The 20,959-nt window shown below is 48.5% G+C and overlaps 1 protein-coding gene across 1 annotated transcript in view; it reads left to right on the forward strand.

The window, feature by feature from the left end:
- Itga9 (integrin subunit alpha 9) overlaps positions 1–20,959 on the forward strand; it is a 289,069-nt gene that overhangs the window by 84,892 nt on the left and 183,218 nt on the right. The window contains exon 15 of the mRNA XM_021172021.2: positions 6,230–6,390. Coding sequence (XP_021027680.1) covers positions 6,230–6,390 — 161 coding nt within the window. The remainder of the gene's footprint in view (positions 1–6,229; positions 6,391–20,959) is intronic.

Consider the following 20,959-nt stretch of genomic DNA (forward strand, 5'->3'; position numbering starts at 1 on the left):
CTACTTCTTTTTGGCGGTGGACCCCTAGCAGTCCCGGGTGTTGTCTATGGACTGCCTGGTGATGCCTGTCTGGAAAGGTCTTCTGGACACTCGGCATGTCTGAGTTACAACCAGGGTGGGGTCTTCTGTAGCATCAGTCTGGTGGGTCTTCAGTCACATGACCCATTTGGAGGATGGCTTTGGGAGCCAGAGAAACTGTCTTGTCCCTTGGGAATCTGCATCTTGTCCTTGGAACCCATCGGGCTTGGCCAAGTACACGTCTCTTCAATCTTGCTTCAGCAATGGGAAATCTCAACTCTCATTTGGTCACAGCAGTGTCAAGTTCAGCCTGTAGAGGGTCAATGGTGACTTCTGGGAATACTGTGAGAAATGGGATGTCCATAAGGGGTGAATTTGCCTTGGCCACTGTAATAAGCAAAATCCAGTGAGGAAACAGATTGCCGCAGTATACATTGTAAGAGGGTTTGACTCTTCTTGGAAGGGACTGAGCAGGCCAGAGAGGAAGCAGCGGTAACTGCAGAGGAGAGCTGCCATGGCTGAGTCCAAGCCAGTAGCTGGCCAGCTAGCTGCTCAGATCAGCTGCATGGCATCTCCTGCGGGCTTCTAGTTAGCCATGTACACGCAAACTGAATGAGAATTCCAGGTAGAAGACTGACCTGTGCTTTACCAAGCTTCTGGGTGGCCTGTCAAGGTTACACTCAGTTAACTCCTTCCTTGGGGTTATCAGAACCTGAGAGTTTGTGGAAGGGACCCTGTGCAACTCCAACCCAATTCTTTAAGGAGAGAGCACTGGGTGGAACTACATACCCCTCTGAGAAAATATGATGAGGCCTTTGGGCCATGGAGAAGAAACTAGGAAGTTGAATTATGGCTGTTGGGGCCAGCTGCCATGACAAAAAAAAAAAGTTATTGGTTAAGCGGATGAATAAGCATGGAGGAGGAAGACCTTCTTAGCCCTCCAGCCTTGCAGGCTCCCTGTCTCTCTCTCCCTCTTGTTATTGGCAGAACCTCACAGGGAGCTGTTGGCAAAACAGGTTTGTGGGATCCCAACCCTAGAGTCACAGCAGAGTGGACGGACAGTGGGCTTGGGACTGAGAACCAAGGGCTTCATAAACCAGCAGAGAAGCATCCGGGTTCACGGGGGATCTGAAGTATGAAGGCCACATTCCTACTCCAGAGAGCCTTGGCTCTCAGAGGCCGTTCTCCGTGCTCACCCTAGACTCTGGAAGCATGGAGGTGGGAAGATGAACCTCATCTGTGTTATTTTGGGCTCTTGGATCAGCAAAGCGTGATGAAGCTCTGCCAGACGCTGTGCTCAGCCCTGGGCACAGAGCACAGGCTCGCATTCTAGCGGGAGGGGTCTCCTCACTTGCCCTTCTAGACACGTGCCAAGTGGCATGCCGGCTGGCTTCCCACTCTGGCAGCAGGCAGCCTCACAAACAGGTTTATCCCATGTTTCACTAAGCAATTGCAAACAAGAGTTCGGCTCATTCCAAAGAGTATTCTCGGATGCTTCATCCTTGGCTGCCTGCGGCTTCCTAGAGCCTCCTGACAGCCACAAAAGAGAATTGATTTCTGTAACCAAGATTGATTTACTCCTTACCCATAGGCTATGTCTCTAGCTAGACCATAGGGTTGTCTTGGTGGTCACAGGCTTGCCCTAGCATCAGATGAAAACTTGGAAGGGCTGAGTCCCATGACATTGCTTTTTCCACCTGCTAGTTCAGGGGTTTAATCCAGGGTCTCAAGCATGCTACGAAAACCCTCGACCACTGGGCTGTGTCCCCAGCCTGTCTTTTGCTCTCTGATCCTTCACATCTCCCTGGCTTACAGACAACCTGACAAAGCTTTCCATGAGCTGAGGCCCTATCACTGCCTGCAGACAAGCTGTTGATCCCAGCGTCAGAGGATGGCCCTCAGGTCATCCAAAGGCATAGCAGAAATATAGTCGGAAGCAGATACCTGGTACCCGCAAACCCTTTTTTTCTGAAGTTAGAGGTGGTGTATCTGCTCTGGAGAGCTTTTTTTTTTTTTTTTTTTTGCATGAAGAGAATATTCTCAAAGCTTCTGGTCCCCTGAAGTGTAGGGATGGGAAACGGAGAGAGCCTTGTCCACGGAAGGAACGGAGTTACCTAAGAAACTAATTGATGTCCAAGTAAATATCTCATTCTTTGGAGGAAGAGAGAGAGGGTTAAGAAAAGCCAGCAAGGTGGAAATGTCCCTTTCCCTCCACTCCTGGGATGCCCTGAGGGAAGTGAGTAAGGCTGGAAGTCAACTTTCAGAGCTGAAACCTTGTTCTGGTGGAGATTTGGGGATGATTTGGTGTTGGCTGGGACAGACCAGAGCCCCAGTTGATTCAAGACAGCTGGCGCTCTCCGGGCCCCAGCCCATGTGGGGGGCCTTTGGGAACCAGCTCTGGGGCAGGGAGGGGAGGGGCATGACTGGGGACGGTCAGCTTTTCCACCACATGACATCATTCGACATGGCATTGACACAAACTGCCAGAAGGAAGAACGTGATGTGTCATGTGCTGTGAGAACCGGAGCTAACCAGAACCAGCATCCTCCTGGGCAGGGGCTTTGAGGGCTGGCTTGCATTAAGGGGTTGCTACTCAGGCACCACCCGACCTCAAGCGAGCTGATTGGCTCCAGCCTAGCATGTGTGGGGCACTTGAGTGGGAGCTATTTAAAGGTCCCGCTGGAGCGGAGGGCTTCACAGTCGACTGTTTCTTCTTACTCTGGCAGCTCCCAGACTCTCCTCACTCAGGAGTTTCTTCACGGTGAATCATGTTTGTTTCTAGAAGGGAGAAGTCAGATGAAGAATCAACGTATATAGACTTAAAATGTCAAGATAAATTCCATACCGCGTAGGAGGCAGCTCCAGAGAGGAAATGATTACCTTTGGCAGGTGGATAACCAGGTCTGTCTGGGATCAGACACTTGAGCACTGGGGATAAAGCTGCTAGGTTAAGGGGTTGGCACCTGAATGCCCCACTCAGAGCAGAGCTGGTGTCTCATCTGTGGCTCTGTCGTTTGAACTGCAGCCTCCTCCCCTGCCATGAGCCTCCAGAATCTTCACTCGGGACTGCAGTGATCCTTTGAGCAGTAGGTGCTTGCAAAGTACCCAGCACAGCGTAGCAAGCCAAAGTCATTCCCCTATTCTGACTTGCCCTGGGTTAATTTAAAATCTCCCACAATAGACTCCCAAGACAAGGGTCTCAGGGCACACCTTGGCAGAGGGAAGAGCCCGGGCAGTACCAGCCTGTAAATATGGCAGAATATTGGCATAAGCAGGGTTCTCCAGAGGAACAGACCAGGGAGATTGGAAATGGGAAGAATAAGTATCAGGGGGTGTGGGGTGAGCTGATGGGTTTTAAGGGATTGGCTCATAGGACAATAGGACTGACAAGCCTGAATTCTGAATTAGGCAAAGATGCGGGGCTGAGCTGAAGCTTCGGTTTAGATCTGTAGACAGGTTCGATGCAGAATTCCTTATTGGGATACAGAAAGAACTTAGGGGTTTTCTTCTCAAGATTTTCAACCAATGCAGCCCACCCACATTGTGGAATTTGTTTTGCTTCATTCAAAGTTTAATAATTTAATTGTCAAACTCATTTCAAAAGACCCTTACAGAGGTGTGTAGTTCAGTGCTTGATGGGGTACCGAGGTCCAACCAAATTGGCACATAAATTAGCCATTCTAGCAAACCAAATAGGGCCTGTATGACTAAGCATGTCACCACTGTGGGTCCATTAAACTCAGTCCTGCTGGGCATCTCATGCCTCAGTGTGAGGTACCCTGGGGGAAAGAAAACGCTGTCTACCTGCTGGGTGCTGCTTGGAGTCCTGGCTTCTACCATGAACTGGAAAAGTACCTTAGTGGAGACAGAGAGATTGGAAAAGGCCAAGAGGATGTGTGTTGGAGTCCACAGCTTCTGCCCTGTCTTCCTGTCTTCCTTCCATTCTCTCTAAGCTCATTTGGCTGGATCACCACGGTCTGCTGTCCCTCCCAGTTTCCTTTTCCTGGGGGGCATGGACAACCCTCACTTGTCAGCCAAGAGGATGGCTGGACAAGGGCTGGTAAAACCATGTGGCTCTAGCCACAGCCTCTGACTTGTCCCAGCAGTGGGCATCTCCAGATGTGATGTTGCTACATAGCATCCCGAAACTCGCTTCATTTAAACGTAACCTTTCATACCGTGGGGTTGTTGGTGCCTGAAATCAATGGTAGATTGCCTTAGCGTTTGGCTCTGGACCTCAGTCTGTGCTTGGTTCTGCCACTTCTGCATTCAGAGAGTAAGAGGTTTCAGGTCAGGTGACACTGAAAAATTAAGTTCTCAGACTGTGTGGTAGGAGTAGCCAGACTAGATCTGGAGAGGTCTTGATTCCACTGAATGGTAGATGGCTCTTGGGCTGGACTGAGTATTTCCATTTGGAAGCCACAGGTTCCTTTGTCTCAAAAATGGAGGTTTTGCATGAGCTGACCCAGAGGATTTCTTCAAGACCTTGGCAGTCTATACACACACACTCCACTTGTAGCATCTGCTTCTACCCCGTGCTTTCTCTATAAAAGCACTTTCTCTAGATGCCCTTTTCTTAATAGTAGAACTATCTCCTGGGATGACCCATGCCCTGGGTCCCTCCTGGTGGCCCAGCATCACCTTAGAAACCAGCTGCTTGTTGGAATATGCAAGTTGGGGCATCATAGCCTTCGGTGGCTTAGAATCTGCCATCTGGGCATGATGGGGAGCCATGATATGGCAGGGGCCCAGGGAAACCATTAGATACAACAAAAGTATGCTGAGATGTAGCTAAGGACAACTGACAAATAACCTTTCTCTCTCCCTGTTCAGACTTCCCTGGGTCTCGGGTCTCTTTGATGTTGCTTAAGGACACAGTCATTCCTGTGAGTTGGCCTCACCATACTTAAATACTGGCCAGGCACTGGCTTTCAGTGGCTCAGCTTCTGACAGATGGGTGTGTGGAGATGGCTTGTGGGGGTGGGGGTGGGGCTCTTGTTTGCCTCCCCACTGGTCAGCTATCTCATCTGGTCATGTTAGAGGCAGACATTGTCATTTGTCTACTATAAAAACTATACTTCCTGGAGCTAGGAAAATGGCTCAGTGATTGGAGTCTCTGGAGGACCCAAGTTTGGTTCCCAGTACCCAAGCTGGGCAGCTCAGCCAGCTGGACCTCCGGTTCCAGGAGGTCTGATGTCTCTTGTAGCACCCTAGAGCACTTGCTCCCATGTAACACACAATCACATACATACATGTAATATATATATATGTATATATACATATATATATATATATATATATATATTTAAAAGCCTTAAAAAATACAATAACCTTAGAACCCACAAAAGAGTTAATAAATAGAATGGCTTAGAGAAGGGCTGGCCCTTGCTGCAGAGAACAGGGCTGTAGATCTGCTGATGCAGGAGTTCAGTTACCTAGTAAAACTTACAGCTGGCTGTTTACTTATAGACTTCCAGAGTGATGGAGGCAAGGTGTTCTGGGTTTACCTGGCATGCATTTAGCATCATAGCCTCCTTCCTTTTTATATTCTATTCTGTGTGCAGGCCACTCTGCTGTCTGGCACTGTCCTCTCAGGTATAGGGGCTGAGTTTTCAGAAGAAAAACACCATGTAGGAGCCACTATGGCCAAAGTCTTGTTAGAAGGATGGGCACCCTGAGAGTAAAGCCATCCTCAGTCCGTATCTCAGTTTGGGGCTCCGTGATAGTCGACTTTTCTTTTTGTCTGTGTGTTGACTAATACCTCATCCCACCACAGGTAGCACACAGTCAGAGAAGGTTTGGCATTTGTAAGAGATATGGAATTATTGCAAGCAGTTGTTCTCTGTATCACATATAGTCGAACAGAAGTCATTCTAGTTACGTTTGACAGGCTTGCTGTGATGCTGGCCTGTCAGAACAGCACCCCACACGTGATAAAAGTAATCCCTGAATATATCCAAATTGGTGGTTCTGTTGGCATCTCACAAAGGCATGAGGTTTGAACAAGGATGAACCATAAGTCTGATGAGCACAGAATCCTGGGTCTTCCATAGGCTGACTACAGGCTTCTGAGAAGATCTTGATGTGGGCTGCCAGGCAGTTTACTATATTGTGTGAACTGTGCATAGGGTCTCCACAGAACTGTGGGGCTCAGAGTCTCAACACTCTATGTCCATCTTTGCTAACATCTTTGACTCTTATTTACTGTCAGGTCTGAACTACAATCTGACGGCTGATGTGGCACAGAAGGAGAAGGGCCAGCTGCCCAGAGTCTATTTTGTGTTGTTTGGAGAGACTGCAGGGCAGGTCTCAGAAAGGCTGCAGCTGACCCACATGGACGAGGTGTGTCATCACTACGTGGCCCACGTCAAGGTCAGTCTCCTATTCTTTTTAACCCTCCGATTCCGAGCAGCATGAGCTACTTTTGTTTCCTTATGTAGCCTCGGACTTCCACCATTCTACTTCACAACATGCATTTCGCCTTTTAAAGTTAAAAGCTGACAGCCATCTTATTTATGTTTAATTCCGTTTGGAAACACTGTTGCGTTGTAGAGGGGTGCACACCTGCCCTGGTGTGTATGTGAAGGTCAAAAAACATGTCTGTGGCATCGGTTCTATCCTCTGCCTCTAGGCAGTTGGGAATATTGAACTCAGCTGGTGTGCGAGGGGAGTGCTACCCACAGAATCATTGCATTGGTCCCTTTGCTTATTGTGCTGGCCTCAGCCTCCGAGAAGGGGTAGAGGATGGCAGGAGAGCAGTGACAGTCTCTGATTGTGCCTCGTTCTCTTGGGAGGTTTTCATCCTCTCCGGGGCTTGGCAGTCACTGGGAGGAACAACTCAGAAGCTGTGTGCTGAGTCTTCGGTTGCATCATTCTGGATGCCCATCTTCGTGGTCCACTGCACGATGTAGTAACTCACAGTCAGAGATGCATTTGAAGACTGGTTGGGGCTCACTTCTCTTACTTTCTATTTATCTTAGGAGTGCATTTTGGGGGGAGGGTCTCTTCCCATCCTCCAAATAAACTCCCCAAATGTTTTTCTCTTCTTGAAATTATTTGCTGGGTATATTTTCATGTAATTCAGGAAGCCACGCTTTGGTGATAGAGAGGCCCTGCAGAATGGTCAGCCACTGACCCACAGACAGAGACAGAGAACAAAGGTGGACAGATCCACGGCGTGGACAGTTGGTATAATGCCCGTGGGTATAGGGTTGAATCTCACAGACCCGGTGTGGATCAGTTGTGTGAGCACTATGTGAGCCTCTGCCTCTCTAAAGCACACATGCAGCAGTCACCCTGACAGTCATCATCAGCATCAACAGCTCCCAGAGCAGAGTAGCAATCCCAGCACTTGGTAGGAAAGGGCAGAGGACCATGAGCTCAAATTCTACCCAGGCTACTTAGAGAGTTGCAGCTTAGTCTTGGCTTATATGGTCAGACCCTGCCTCAAACCAACCCAAAAGATAAACATTGCATAGTGCGCATAAAAACTTTGCGTGGAGTCTGATGAAGGTCTCTGGGTTATTAGTCTTTGGTTGGGACATACATAGTTTCCAACATTCTACTTACACAAACACCATTTTTGTTTAGTTTGACATAATATTATTAGCCATCGCTGTCTAGCAGATGGAAATCTGTAGATTGAAGTATCTTCCCGTTGTTGCCTCGTTGGGGTCATAGTCAGATAGTAACAGCTGCATCTAGGCTGTGTGTAGAGAACTGCTTCCATGTCTGGCCTGGAGCCCATGAGTTCATAGCCTGAGATACTTTGCTATGGGGCTTGGCTCTACCTTCTGCCAGACAGACTCATGTCAGGGCCTGCCCAGGCCAGCTGCCCTTGCCTGGGGCTGCTGGCCACTTATAAAGCCACCCGTGCTCTTGCTAAGCCTACCCTGCCCTTCTTGAGCTTAGATTCCTTTGGTTCCTGAGTGAGGGTGTGGACTGCTCAGGAGAGGCCTGTGTGCAAACCTCAAGGTGTATCCAATGGCTCTGTGTGGCACTTGCTAGGGCGTGGGGCTTCCTTGTGCTAAGTCTGCACCACAAATCTTTTCCTTTGAGGCTCTTTGCAACTTCTTGCTTTGGCTGAAAATTTCATAGCAGGTGGTTCATACCCACTAGAAGTCACCACTGTAAAGAACCTGCTAAGTATTCTTGGCTAAGTGCATTCAGGAACAGCAATGGTGAAGAACAGACTGAGGCAGAGCTGTCTCTGTGATGGTCTGAGGAAGGCTGCCCCAAAGGTTGGTCTGGCCTCTTCTGTTCTAAGCACTTACCAGATATAACAGTCAAAACATAAGCGTTCCCATTGAATTTGGATTTTAGATAAATGGTTAATATGTGTGCAATGATCCCCTTTCTTAGTGGCTTCTCTTTCTGAGGTATCAGTCACTATAGGTCTCTGAGGTCCAGTGGCATATATGGAAAAAAAAATCTAAAAATAATAAATGTTAAGGTAGATATCTTTTACCTCAGGATATTGTCGTTTCATTTTTTAAACAGTTATTTCTTTGTCTAATTTATGAACTTTATAGTAAGTATTATATAATGATTGATATTATTTGCAGTTTTATATAGCCACGGAATGTCTAGGAACATATCCCTGTGCATAAGGGGACTTGGCATTACCCACATACTTCCAGACCATAGTCTGGTTGTTCTCATGTGGACACATGAGGCTGTGGAATATACCAGAGAAAGACATAATTCCAAGAAATGCTCAAGGCAGTGACTGAGCTGTCTTCTACCATTACTTCCTGGACCCTAACGGAGGATCTGGGCGAATGGTGGATTATGGAGTGGGAGGAAGTGTTGATGAGCTAGCTGGCTGTTTCCATTGTGGCACAGCTGGCCTAAGACCTCGCAGCCATAACCCGGTGGCTTACAGGGGTTGTGGGAAAACAGCTGGGGAGTCAGTGGCTTATGTGAGGGTTGAGATGGGGCAGCAGGAGTGGGGGAGGGGATGCGGCAGTGATTGCTTTCCATCCTGGGGGGCATAGACTGGAATCTGAGAGTTAGGGCTGAAGGACGGTGACATGGTCTCTACTGCACAGGCCTGGCGCTCGGCTCGGCAGACAAGTCATGGAAGACAAATGCAAACGTCCCGTCTTATCACACGCCATATGGTCAGCAGACAGGCCGGCACTGGGGCCACACGAGTTTTGTTTAGGCTATCTTTAGGCATTTTTCTTTCTGTCTTTAAGCCCGTTCAGTGTTCTCTTGTTTTCTTTTCCGCTCTCTCCCCCTAAGTTTTCTCACCATATATGGTGATAGTCTCCACTGCAGAGACTAGCTTGGACCAATACCTGCCTCCTGAGTTAGCTGTGTGGTACCTTGCTCTGGTCCTGAAGGGATCTCCGGGGAGATTCCACTTTTGTGGCAAAACACATCCTTTTCTTGGGGCAGTGCTAAAGCAGTTCCAGTGGCTTCCTTGATTGCTTCCCAGATGTCATAGACCCCACCTATCTTTTCCCTTTCCCCCAAACCAGTCTAGCTTTGGAGGTAGCCCCCTCCCCTACTGTCCAAGTGGTCTGGAGATGTCACAGGTAAAACCCAGAGCATGTCCTCTTGGCTTCAGGGCTCTCTAGCACTCAGCCCCAGTTTACCTTTTTTTGCCTTCTACTTGCATGACAGAGATGCTCTGACTCAGCTGCCGTGACCCTAATCTCTGAGCTACCCGGCTCCATGCTTTTCCACCGCGGCCCTTGGGCTCCTGCTGCTGTCTCTAGACCTTCAGTCATGTTAGGTCCACCGCAGCCCTTTCCACTGCTGCTGTCTCTAGCTCTTCAGTCATGTTAGGTCCAGCTCTTGTGTCTGCTTCCAGCCCAGCCCCGCACCTCCTGCTTTCTCTTCACATTCTTCCTGCCTTAAGGCTCCACCTCCTTCATGCTTGCTTTCATAATTTCTCTTTAACTCAGATGACTTTTGGTGCTTTTGTACAATAAGAGGGGCAGTGCCCTTGTGTAAACAGAAAACCAGTCATTGCCCAACTCAGGAGGCAACTGGGAAAAAACAAAAACCCACTGAGTTCAGGACACTGTTGTGGAATTCTGGTCAGTTCCTAGACTCCACAGAGGCGCCGACTGTCCTGCGTGTTGAAAAGGGAAGTTACCAGACTAGGAGAGAATTGAAAACATTAGGGTACCGCAGTGGTGTGCTCCCCCTGACACCACCAGAAGGATGAGTTGACCAGGGGGTAACTTTTTAAATTGATGGTCCTTTTATAGAGCCCTGCTGAATGCCATTGGCAGCACATACATCAGCCCACATTGCAGCCTTTGTCATATTCTGAGTAACATGTCTCTTCCCTCCTCATCTGCTGAATATATCTGACTGTCCCTGAGGACACAGTCTCGCCATGGGCCAGCCCCAGCCATGGGCCCAGGCCCTAAGGAACCTCCCTCATGTTCCTGCCTTCTGGAAATGGTTCCCCACCAGACTCCTGCTTTGGGATAGTCAGCTCAGAGTAAATACCTGGTACATGGAACCATGGTGGAATGGCTACCTGTGCTAGCTAGCACCCGGATCACAAGGAGTTTCTCTTACAGAATGGAGCTCGTATCTCTGAGAAACCAGTAAATGGTGTTAGGAGGAAGTGGGCAGGAGAGCTTGGGACAGGAACAAACGTCCCGTGGCTACTTCTATGATAGGTGGTGTCACCCAGACCAGCGGTGACTGCTCCTCATCAGGCAGTACCCAGGGAAGTGTGTCCTGAACCTTCCATTAGATGGAGTCTGGGACAGGCCAGTGAGCCGCCACAGCAACCATGCTGAGTCAACCATGGGGATGCAGGAGGTCCCACACGTGAGGCCTGCCCCTCCCTTCCTCCTGTGAGGGTCAGTAATGCCCTCCAGAAACCCTCAGTAACCCCTGAGGGCTGGTGAGAGGCCCAGCAGGTAAAGGCGCTTGCTACAGAGCCTGACGACCTGAGCTTGATCGCTTGGCTCCACGTGGTGAAAATTCCTAAGTTCTGAGCTCTGTCCTCTTGACTTCCACACTTTAGCCTTGACATGTACATGTGATCTTCACAGGTATCATGTGTGCTATCCCCCACCCCCACCCCACCTCACACACACAAATGTAAAAAGAAAAAAAGAAAACTTTTGTTGAACAGAACTGAGCCACTGATCTGTCCAAGAAAAGCCCACAAGAACAGGGCTCTAAGGACTTTGGCCATTCTGGAAAGTCACAGGTCTCCTTGAAATGGCTCTAATATGTTTCATGGAGGGACTTGCAAGGGGATTTCAATCAAGTTTCTGTGGCCCTGCTTGTAGGAACAGTGCCCCTCCTGGCCTGGCAGGGTCTTGCACTGGTCAGTGCTGTCCTGGGCTGAGATCACACCATGGGCTTCGTCTACTCCATTCTACATCCCATAAAGCACCTGCAAGCCCTCAGCTCAGTCACATGCCGTGAGTCTGCAGAACAGACGTGGAGCAATGATTCTCAGGTTTCAGAGCACTTCCATACACACATACACATACGCACACACACATGCACACATTCATATACACACTCACATACACACACACACTCTACACACACACACACACACACATATATATATATATATATACACACACATTACACACACATACACATATATACATACATACACACATATACGTACACACATACACATATACACATACACACTCACACACATACACACTCACATACACATACACAGAGATGAACACATTCATATACACACACTTACATACACTTACACTCACATACACACACTCTACACACACAGGCACATATATGCTCACACTCACATACACTATACTCACAGGAACACACATATATACTCACATACTGGCACTCTCACACATGCACATACACCCAGACTTATACACACACTCATACACACTTACTTACACACAGTCTCACACACACACACACACATTCACACACACTCACGTACTTGCTAAGAAGCAACAGTGAAAGAAAGGGCAATCAGTTGCAGGGAAGAACTCTTACAAGAGAAATAAGAAGAAAAAATCAGCAAAGGTCCCTTCTTTTTCTGGAGAAATAACAGCTCAAAGCCAGCCATGTTGATTATTCAGAGAGATGGCTGAACATATTTAAAGCTGTACAGTTTGGCAGATTTGAGACCGAGAGAAACATAGAGCATTAGAAACATAGAGGGCTTTAGAGAAACATAGTTATGTTTTTGAAAACCATTCTAAGAAGCATAGAAGGGAAGAATGTCTCTCAACCCCCTCTGCCACTGTAGCAACTGTTTTTAGTTTCTTAGGGTGTCCGGCAAGCACTTGTTAGTACATTTAGAAAGCTGTGGTGCCTCCCAGAAGGTAGCCAACTAAGATGCGCTGTGGAAAAGCTCCCGTGCCTCCCACTGCCTGGAGCATGGACTTTGGGACTTCTGCCGAATGATGGAGTGTAAAGGACTTGGCAATGAATGGACCACTCCTAACACGTTAGCCCGAGGGGCCTCCAGGAGCATTGTGTGAAGACGCCAGATGCAGTAGGCTACCTGCTATCTGCTCCCATCTGTGTGGTGTTCTAGACAAGCCCACTTAATGAGCCAGAAGGTGGATCAGGGGGTTCTGGAGGCCAAGGGTTTGGAGAGAGGTGGCAGTTACGTTACTAGCACTAGACAAATGAGACTTTCTGGGCTGAGGAACACATTTTGGGTCATGGCTGTGTGAGTAGATCCTGTTACCAAAGCTCACTGGCATGCAGATTGAAGTGCAGGGTTGGCATATATAAAGTACAGTGCAACCAAATGTAATTGATTTTGTCACATATTAACAGCACAGTGGTGTCAGATTTGCCCCACTGTCATTCTGTTGGGTTCCTTCCTCCTCTTCCACTTCCATGTCCACAGTGTGTCCCTGTGTCCCTTCCATTAAATATGTCCCCAAGATTCCACGTAGAGAGGGGACCCGTGACGCCTGTCTTGCGGACACGGCTTATCTCAGTGCCATGATCGCTCTCCTCTCCTGACAGTTCCCAGTGTTCTGGTTTGCTTTCTGTCGTTGTAACAAAATACGGACCGAAAGCAGCTTAGGAAGGGAAGGACTTATGTGGCTTACAGGGTTCAGTCCATCACTGAGGGAAGTCAGGGAAGGAACCCAGAGGCGGGAACTGAAGCAGAAGCCATGGAGGGTAGCTGTCTACTGACTTGCTTCCTGGGGCTTGCTCAACTGCCTTTCTACCTACCTGCCCAAGGCTGGCTCCGCCCACAGTGGGCTGGGCCCTGTCACATCAATCAATAATCAAGGAAACGCCCCCACAGACACGCCCACAGGCCAGTTTGCTGAGGCAGATCCTCTGAGATTCTCCCTTTCTGGGTATGTTGAGGTTTGAGTCTATGGACAAAACTATGACAAACCGTGCTATTTACGTTTGCTTTGTTTCGCTCAGTACACTCTCAAGCTCTTACCTGCTGACACCCTCTCCCATCCCCATTCATTCATTTTTAAAAGTTTTAAACTTTTGCTTGTTTTTCTTTCTTTGTTCTGTTTTCCGGTCTCGTTTTTTTGTTTTGAGTCCAAGTCTCAGGTAGCCCAGGATGTCGTCTATCCCACCATTAGCTGAGGAGCACCTTGAACTCCTAGTCTTCCTGCCTCCACCTCTCAAGAGCAGAAATCACTGATGCGTGTGTGTGTGTGTGTGTGTGTGTGTGTGTGTGTCATAATTTTTAGCTATTTCCTTTTATTTTGGCAAACATTTCTTCTTTTGGAAGAAGTCAGCCAGGTTCCTTGCGAGGCTCTTTAGAATGTGATGAAGTGTGTTTGGGGGAACATGATGTCTGTTATTACAGAAATTAGCATCAAGCCTTTGGTAGTTAGCCTCCCTCTGGAAATGATTCTTAGGAAAAAAAAATCCACACCATGCCAGGTGGCAGTCACGGGAGCCCGCACACCAACTGCGCATCTAGGATGTGCCAGCCGCTGCCCATTACACAACTTGTGATGTATTCACTGCCATTATCTTCATTATCTTGTACAGGAAATAAGGACCTGACCAGAACTTCTGGCTGGCAAATAGGGCTGGAACCCAGAAACTCTCACTTCTTAGCCGTCATATGGTGGCACCGCTCATACAGATGACTGATTCAAACTAATGGGCTCTCTGCTCCTCTCGTGTAGAGGAAGCTAGAGAAAGTTGACCACAGCTGTAGAACTAGAAAGAGGCTTCCCACTGAGTTCCAGGAGCACCTATTCTGAGCATGTGACATCAGAGGCAGTGGCTTGGAATGCCCTGTCCTCTAGAGCAGTGTTTGGCTTCTAATGTTTAGCAGCAGGGCATTGGTTGTGGGGAGCTAACGTGAGTCCTCTGCTTGGCTTCCTGGTGAGATATTTCACTGTGGTTGATTTTAAGCAGCCGGATAACATCACTAGTGCTGGCTTGGAAGACTCCTGTAACTGCGCATTATTATGTAGAGGATCTGATACTTCTAAGCATCTTCAGGTGCAAGAACCGTGATAAAACACAGCAAAGTGATCAGAGTGACTTCTGAGCATTGAGAACTTCATCTTAGTGTGAAGTTTAACTCGCAGGTCTATTCTATTTAACTCTTACTAACATATGTGATGAGCATATGTTAGCACCTGCAGAGCTCTTGGAAATGTAATGCTGGGGTCTGGCAAACCGACTGCTGCCAGCTCACACCACTGACTGTGTGTTTGTTAGTAAGTGGGATTGTCGCCTGAGTCACGCTTTAAACGCAGCTGTTTATCAAAGTCATTCGCCCTTGTTTCATTTGGCTTTGGCAATGGGTAGGAATATGAATCAAAGGGTCCATGTAACCAGCACACCACAGCTACATGTGTGTGTGTTGGGTTTAAAGACCGTCTGTATTTTGGCTAAGTTTATTAGACTGTATCATATTCATTTTTAAACTTTTTTTGTTGAAACACCTTGATCTTCCTCCTCACCTCCTCTTGCGCGCACCCGACTGGCCAGCAAGAACGACTGCAACAGGATCCTTCCGCACACGTTTATTGGGAGAGCTTGATTGCAGAGGCGAAGAGCCCCCCCCCCCCCAGCCCAGAACTGGTGCTGCTTATATAGGCCTAGGAGAGGCGTGTCTCACACCCGAATTGGTTGTGCTTGGGTTATGCTTTTCACCTCATTTGCATGCCTACATCTGATTGGTTAACTTGTCTCTCATCTGATTGGTTAACTTGTCTCTCATCTGATTGGTTAATTTGGTTAATTCTCAAAACCTCATCTCGGCAAAAGAACTTTACTGCCTATGTATGCGTGGTGGCCAGCGGAAGCCAGGACCACCCTGCAATGGCACATGTGGCTTCCCACAACCTCTCATTCTCTGTGAAGGGGGTGGGGGAAGGGCTGTCTTGCTGCCTTCTGTGCGCTAAAGAAGCATCAACGGCTGCACATCGAGGGACTGGAGAGGGAACTGGTAACAGGGAACCTCTTCTGCTTAGACCTTGGAGATCTCCTCTGTACCCTCCTCCTAGGTAGAGCCTTTGCATCTTCTGAGACTTTGTCTAGCTCCTCATGGACTTCCACACCTACCCTGCCATCACTTGTGGCTGCGTCCATAGCGGTGGTTGTTATACGTGTTCTAAGGAAGTGACCTCTAGGTGGAAGCATTACTGCTCAGGATAAGAGGACCAGCATCTCGAGGGCTTAAACAGGTTGACTTAAAATAAAATTCTAACAATGGAAATTCAGATTTTTTTTCATGTCTGTCTATATGGTTAAAGGAAAATTAGTTACTTTTAGTAAGTTTATTAAAATTGAGTCCTCTTTTTAAAAAATATTTGTTTTTATTTTATGTGTATGACTGTTTTGCCTGCATAAACTATGGGCACCATGTGCCTGTAATACCTGCAGAGGCCAGAAGAGGGCACTGGATCCTCAGGAGCTGGAGTTGTGAGCCATTGTGTGGGTGCTAGGAACTAAACTCGGGTACTCTGCAGGACTCAGCGAGTCCTCAGCCAGTGCTCTTGACTGCTGAGCCATCTCCCCAGGTGGTTATATCCTCATTTCTCTGACTTTGGGGAAATTCTTCAGACTCTTTAACAAAGAAGTCATTTTTCTCAGAAAGCACTTGATTAGTCTGAGGCTATATGAACCAGGGGTTTAAAAATAGCCATGAAAATACAGGATCAAAATTAATTTGGAACAAATCAAACCTTTGAGAAAGAGCTGAAAGCATGTTCTTCATCTTCTCTCCTCCTCTTCCTCCTCTCTCCCTCTCTCCCCCCTCTCCATGAGCACATAGACACATGCACATGTATGTTATATAAATATTTTTATTTTGAAGCATCACAGTTGCATGCAGATGAGCATAGAGACGTGGTAAGTGCCTCACAGAGGCATCCGTCTGCTAACCTTCGTCCTACCTGGCTTTGCCCCTCCTCCAACCTCAGGCCTCTCTAGGGAATGTTGCTGACAGACTGCTGCCCTCTCCCTACAGACATCAGACTTAGATATTCTCTCCAGTAACCATGCATATGTACTGAAATCAGAAGATTAAATGCACATGACCGTTAGGTCAAACTTTTCCAGCTGTCCACATGTCCTCTGATGGGGGAACGTAATCCTGTGTCCCATGGATTGTCATGTCCTCTTGGAATGGTTCTTTGGCTTTGGTCTTCTGTGTCATGATGGTTTGGAAGAGGACAGGTCAACTCTTTCATAGAAGGTCTCTCTGTTTGGATTTCTCTGCCTGACAGTTAGATTCATGGTATACATATGTTGTAGCAATACCATGAATAATTATCTTATGTATCTAGATACATACACAGCCAGCGTCACGGAAGAATAGATTTTTACTTTGAATTCAGTGTGGCTTTCCAAAGTTGGGTTCCTATTGTCCCAGGAGAGGGCTGTCAGCGTTTGAAGGAAGCGATTACGTATCTCGGCTGCCTGGACCAGAGGCATGTATTCCAGGTCCTAGAAAAGTGATAAATTGATTCCTAAGAAAGAATTTCAGGGCCTGATGTCTGTTCTCACTGCAATCTGAGAGTTGAACATGATATCTTCGAATTTCATAGAGCCATAAGCTAGGAATTCCACGCAGCTGCCACGGATCAAGATCAGACTACAGGAGTGTTAGCACATCGAGATGAATTGTCTGTCTTTTAGGCAAAGAGAAGTTGCTGGTGTTGCTTCTGGGGCTGGAGGATGTTACTTGATTGACAGTGCTCAGGAAATGAACATTTTATGCCTACTGTGTGCTGGGCTGGTGGGCTTCAGCTTCATTCATAACTGAAAGGATTCTGGCTATTGAGGCTTACATCTCAGTGGAGGGACAGATGTGATACAATAAAGGTAGTGGGATGTATGGGGGAGTCAGGGTGAATGCAGATCAAGGGTGCAAAGGTCACTGACAAGACAAGATTTGAACCAACACTTGTAGGATCTTTGGGAGTCAGGGAGCCCTTCCTGGAGGCAGTGCTATGATGGGGCCTGGGTGGGGGATGGGGGGATATTTGAGGCAGGGGAGGGAAGGGAGGCCAGGAGCAAAGTGAGAGGAGGAGGTCAGAGTGCAGGCTGTTGGCCAGGACTGTGTGGAGCCTCAGTCCCAGGAAGCACTGTGCCTGTGTCCTAAGCAACAAGGGGACCTGTGGGAGGGAATGAGCAGGGTGGTGGCATGGTGACATGGTTTAGCTCCCATCCTTAAAGGACACAACTGGCTGCTGGGTTGAAGTGGATGATGGATAGAAACAAGCCTGGTGAGAAGATGGCAGCTCCGCCTGGGATGTCATCAGTCAGGACGGTGAGATGGGGCCGGAAGACACTGAGAGTGGAGTCTGTGGCATTTCCCTGTGCTTTAGTTGCCGTTAAAGGTGGCTTCTGTGACTGTAGGGATGGAGCTGTCTCTCCATTCTTTAGTGAGGCTCCACATCTCTGTTCCAGGTAGAAAGGTTACTTCAGGGGAGGGCAGGAAGGAGGAGGGGAGGAAGGGGGGGGACACCACGTTGCTGTGTGGCGCCCTCTGTCCCTGTGTAATTTATTATTTCCTTCCTACACTTTGCTTTGTTTCTCGCCCTCTGAGTGCAGGTGGGACTTATGGTAAGGGTAAGATCTGCAGTGTTCTTTCTGAGCAGGAATGGGTTTGAAAGACCCCGAAGTTCACAGAGACTGCCAACAGTGTAAAAGGCTAGAGCAGGGCAGGGCTCCAAGGGCAGAGTGCCCTGCCCCCACACTCCCGAGGTTGCTGCAGGGTTCTAGCTACACTATATGCTTTACATGTACGGAGAAGAGGTACGGTCAAAGGGCGCTGGGAGTCTAACCTGAGACCCTTCAAAGAGCCACATCTTAAAGAGGCAGGTGTGAAATGCCAGTTTGGGTTGCATGTCTTATAAACTCTACCAGCTTCACAGTCCAAAGAACTCATCTTAAAGATGGAAATGACCAGTCTGCTGGCAACTTACGATTACTGAGCCCCAAAATACGGTGCAGCTCGGGAACAGAATTTTTGCTCTTATTTAATTATAATTCATTTAAATTGCGTCCTGGTGTGAATCATGGTATGTGTGCGTGTGCACTTGCACGCATGCACACCTGGGTCAAGGAAAATTTGTTGATGTCTACTGTCCCCTAAAATGTGGTTCCGGGTTATCAAGCCTGGCAGCAAATGCCCTTAGATGCTGATCCATCGTGCCAGGCCCTTAGCTCTTGTGGTGGACTGTACAGGCATTGAAGCGTGGTTGTTCGAGAAGGCAAGATGGACACTGGATAGACAGCTCCCAGTTTCTGCCACAGCAGAACGTGGAGGCATCAAGGGTGGCAGTCACATAAATCAAGCCTCGGGACAAGGTGGAGAGAAACAAGCATGTCCAGGTCAACTCCGCCGTCCCCCTTTGCACTGGGCTGATGGGGCGTGAGTTTTCAGCATGCAGTGAGCGTGGTTCTCTGGGGCCCTTCACTCACAGGTGCCTCCGCTTGCATCCATACGGGGCCTCAGATGCAATGGGAGATGCCACATTTACGGTTTCAGCTGCCTACAATCCCAAGGAGACAGGCAGACTAAAGGAGTGGGATCTTCATTTGCAGACTGGTCTGACTCAAGAAGCAAAGCAAATCAACAGAGAGGGAGCGTTCTAAGGATTAAGGCATGAGATCCATCATGGAATTGCCTGTAATGTAGAGAGAGCCCCCTTCCCGCTGCTCACTCTCAGGGTGGGTAGGAATGTGTTCTGCTTCAGCATGTGTGAAGCACGTGGACTGCAGACTATTCCTACTCGGGATGGCGGGCGCTGGCTGGGCTTGGTGTCCCACCAACCACGTGGTCTGTGCAAGTCACTTCATCCTCATTGAGACATAAGCATCCTCTGCCCAGAAAGGAAGACTCGCCACAGTTCTGAGTTCCTAGAAGGGTCTGGAAAACCCTGGTCCGCAGCCCTTCGAGTCACCCGACCCATCCCCCACTCTACCTGCTTTCTTATTTGGAATGGATGGAGACCTATTCCATTGCTGCTCAGAGCTTTTTTTCATTTTTCTTTCTTTCTCTCCTTTCTTTTTTTTTTATGATTGGAAGCAGATGTCGAGGAACAAAAGAGAAGTGTAGGAAGGAAATAATGAATTATGTGGGGACAGGGGGCAGCGCCCAGCAATTCGATGATCCCACACTCTACCTGGAATAGAGACCTGGAATGGCGCCTCAGTGAATTTACAAGGGCCCTTCAAATGGAATATGTCCATGCAGTACCTGGGGGCCTTGTTGCAGGCAGATTCCAGCACAAGAGAGCCGATGAGAGCTGCAAACTCCTACCCTGGACTGTCAGAAGAAATAGGTGCCCAGAGTTAGGAGTGATAGAAAAAAGTGACTGCTGGTGGTTGACTCCAGTGTCACAAATGAGGCTTAGGAGGCATAGATGCTGCTCCCATTATCCTGGTAGTGAGGGAGCACCTGACAGGTCACTGGTGTCATGAGAGAAGTACTCATGTATGGAGCTGATGTGGGACCTCTTTGCAGCAGGAATAAGAGCCTACAAGTTAGGGGAGTGCTCCCCACAGGTGGAAGTGCTCCCTACCAGTGGGAGTGCTCCGTACAAGTGGGAGTGTTCCCCCACAGGTAGGAATGGTCCCCACAGGTAAGAGTGCTCCCCCACAGGTAGGAATGGTCCCCACAGGTAAGAGTGCTCCCCCACAGGTAGGAATGGTCCACACAGGTAAGAGTGCTCCCCCACAGGTGGGAATGCTCCTTACAGGCAGGAGTGCTCCCCATAAGTAGGAGTACTCCCCCCCCCCACAGGTGATGTTAACACTTTTCAGTCACAGGAGCCCTCCTCACAGGTAGCATGAGGCCTCCCTCACCCACAGAGATTGGAGTCCCTCACCTGGGTAGTGGCACTGAACATATTTCTAGTCAGCAAGTAGACAGCATCTTGCTGGAATGTGTCAACCGAGGGGGGTGCACTTACAGGAGGGATGTGTGTGCTGTGTGTGGACTATGATTTCTTTGAAATCAGTTCTTCTTGCCCGAAGGACAGTATTGTCAGTAGACAGTGTGCAGACATGATTCTGAGCAGTTCTGTTTAACATGAGTAGAGAATTTGGAGGACAGCTGTTGGAAACGCCTTTGTCCTTCCCAGGGTCTGGGACGCACTGTGACACAGTCTCAGGACATGGAATGCTGTGGTGGGTTTTCCTTCTCTTTACCTCGGCTCTGCCTCAGGGTCCGTGTGTGCTCTCCTCCTGCCCGAGGAGCAGAAAGCCGTCCTATTCTCTCTAGGTGACAGGTTTGGAGTGATTTGTTTTGAGGGTGGGGGCTTTCTGGTTGTGGGGTACCTGTGCTAGATGACAGAAGGCTTATCATAGAGAGCCAGGGAGGCCCCCATGTAGAATAAACCTATATCTTCCAAGGAACTTTCTCTAGAGCGGTGGTTCTCAACCTTCCTAAAGCTGCGACCTTTTAACACAGTTCCCCATGCTATGGTGACCCCCAATCATAAAATTATTTTCGTCGCTGCTTCTTAACTGTAATTTTCTACTG

This window comes from Mus caroli, chromosome 9, assembly GCF_900094665.2.
Source record: "Mus caroli chromosome 9, CAROLI_EIJ_v1.1, whole genome shotgun sequence".
Taxonomy (NCBI): domain Eukaryota; kingdom Metazoa; phylum Chordata; class Mammalia; order Rodentia; family Muridae; genus Mus; species Mus caroli.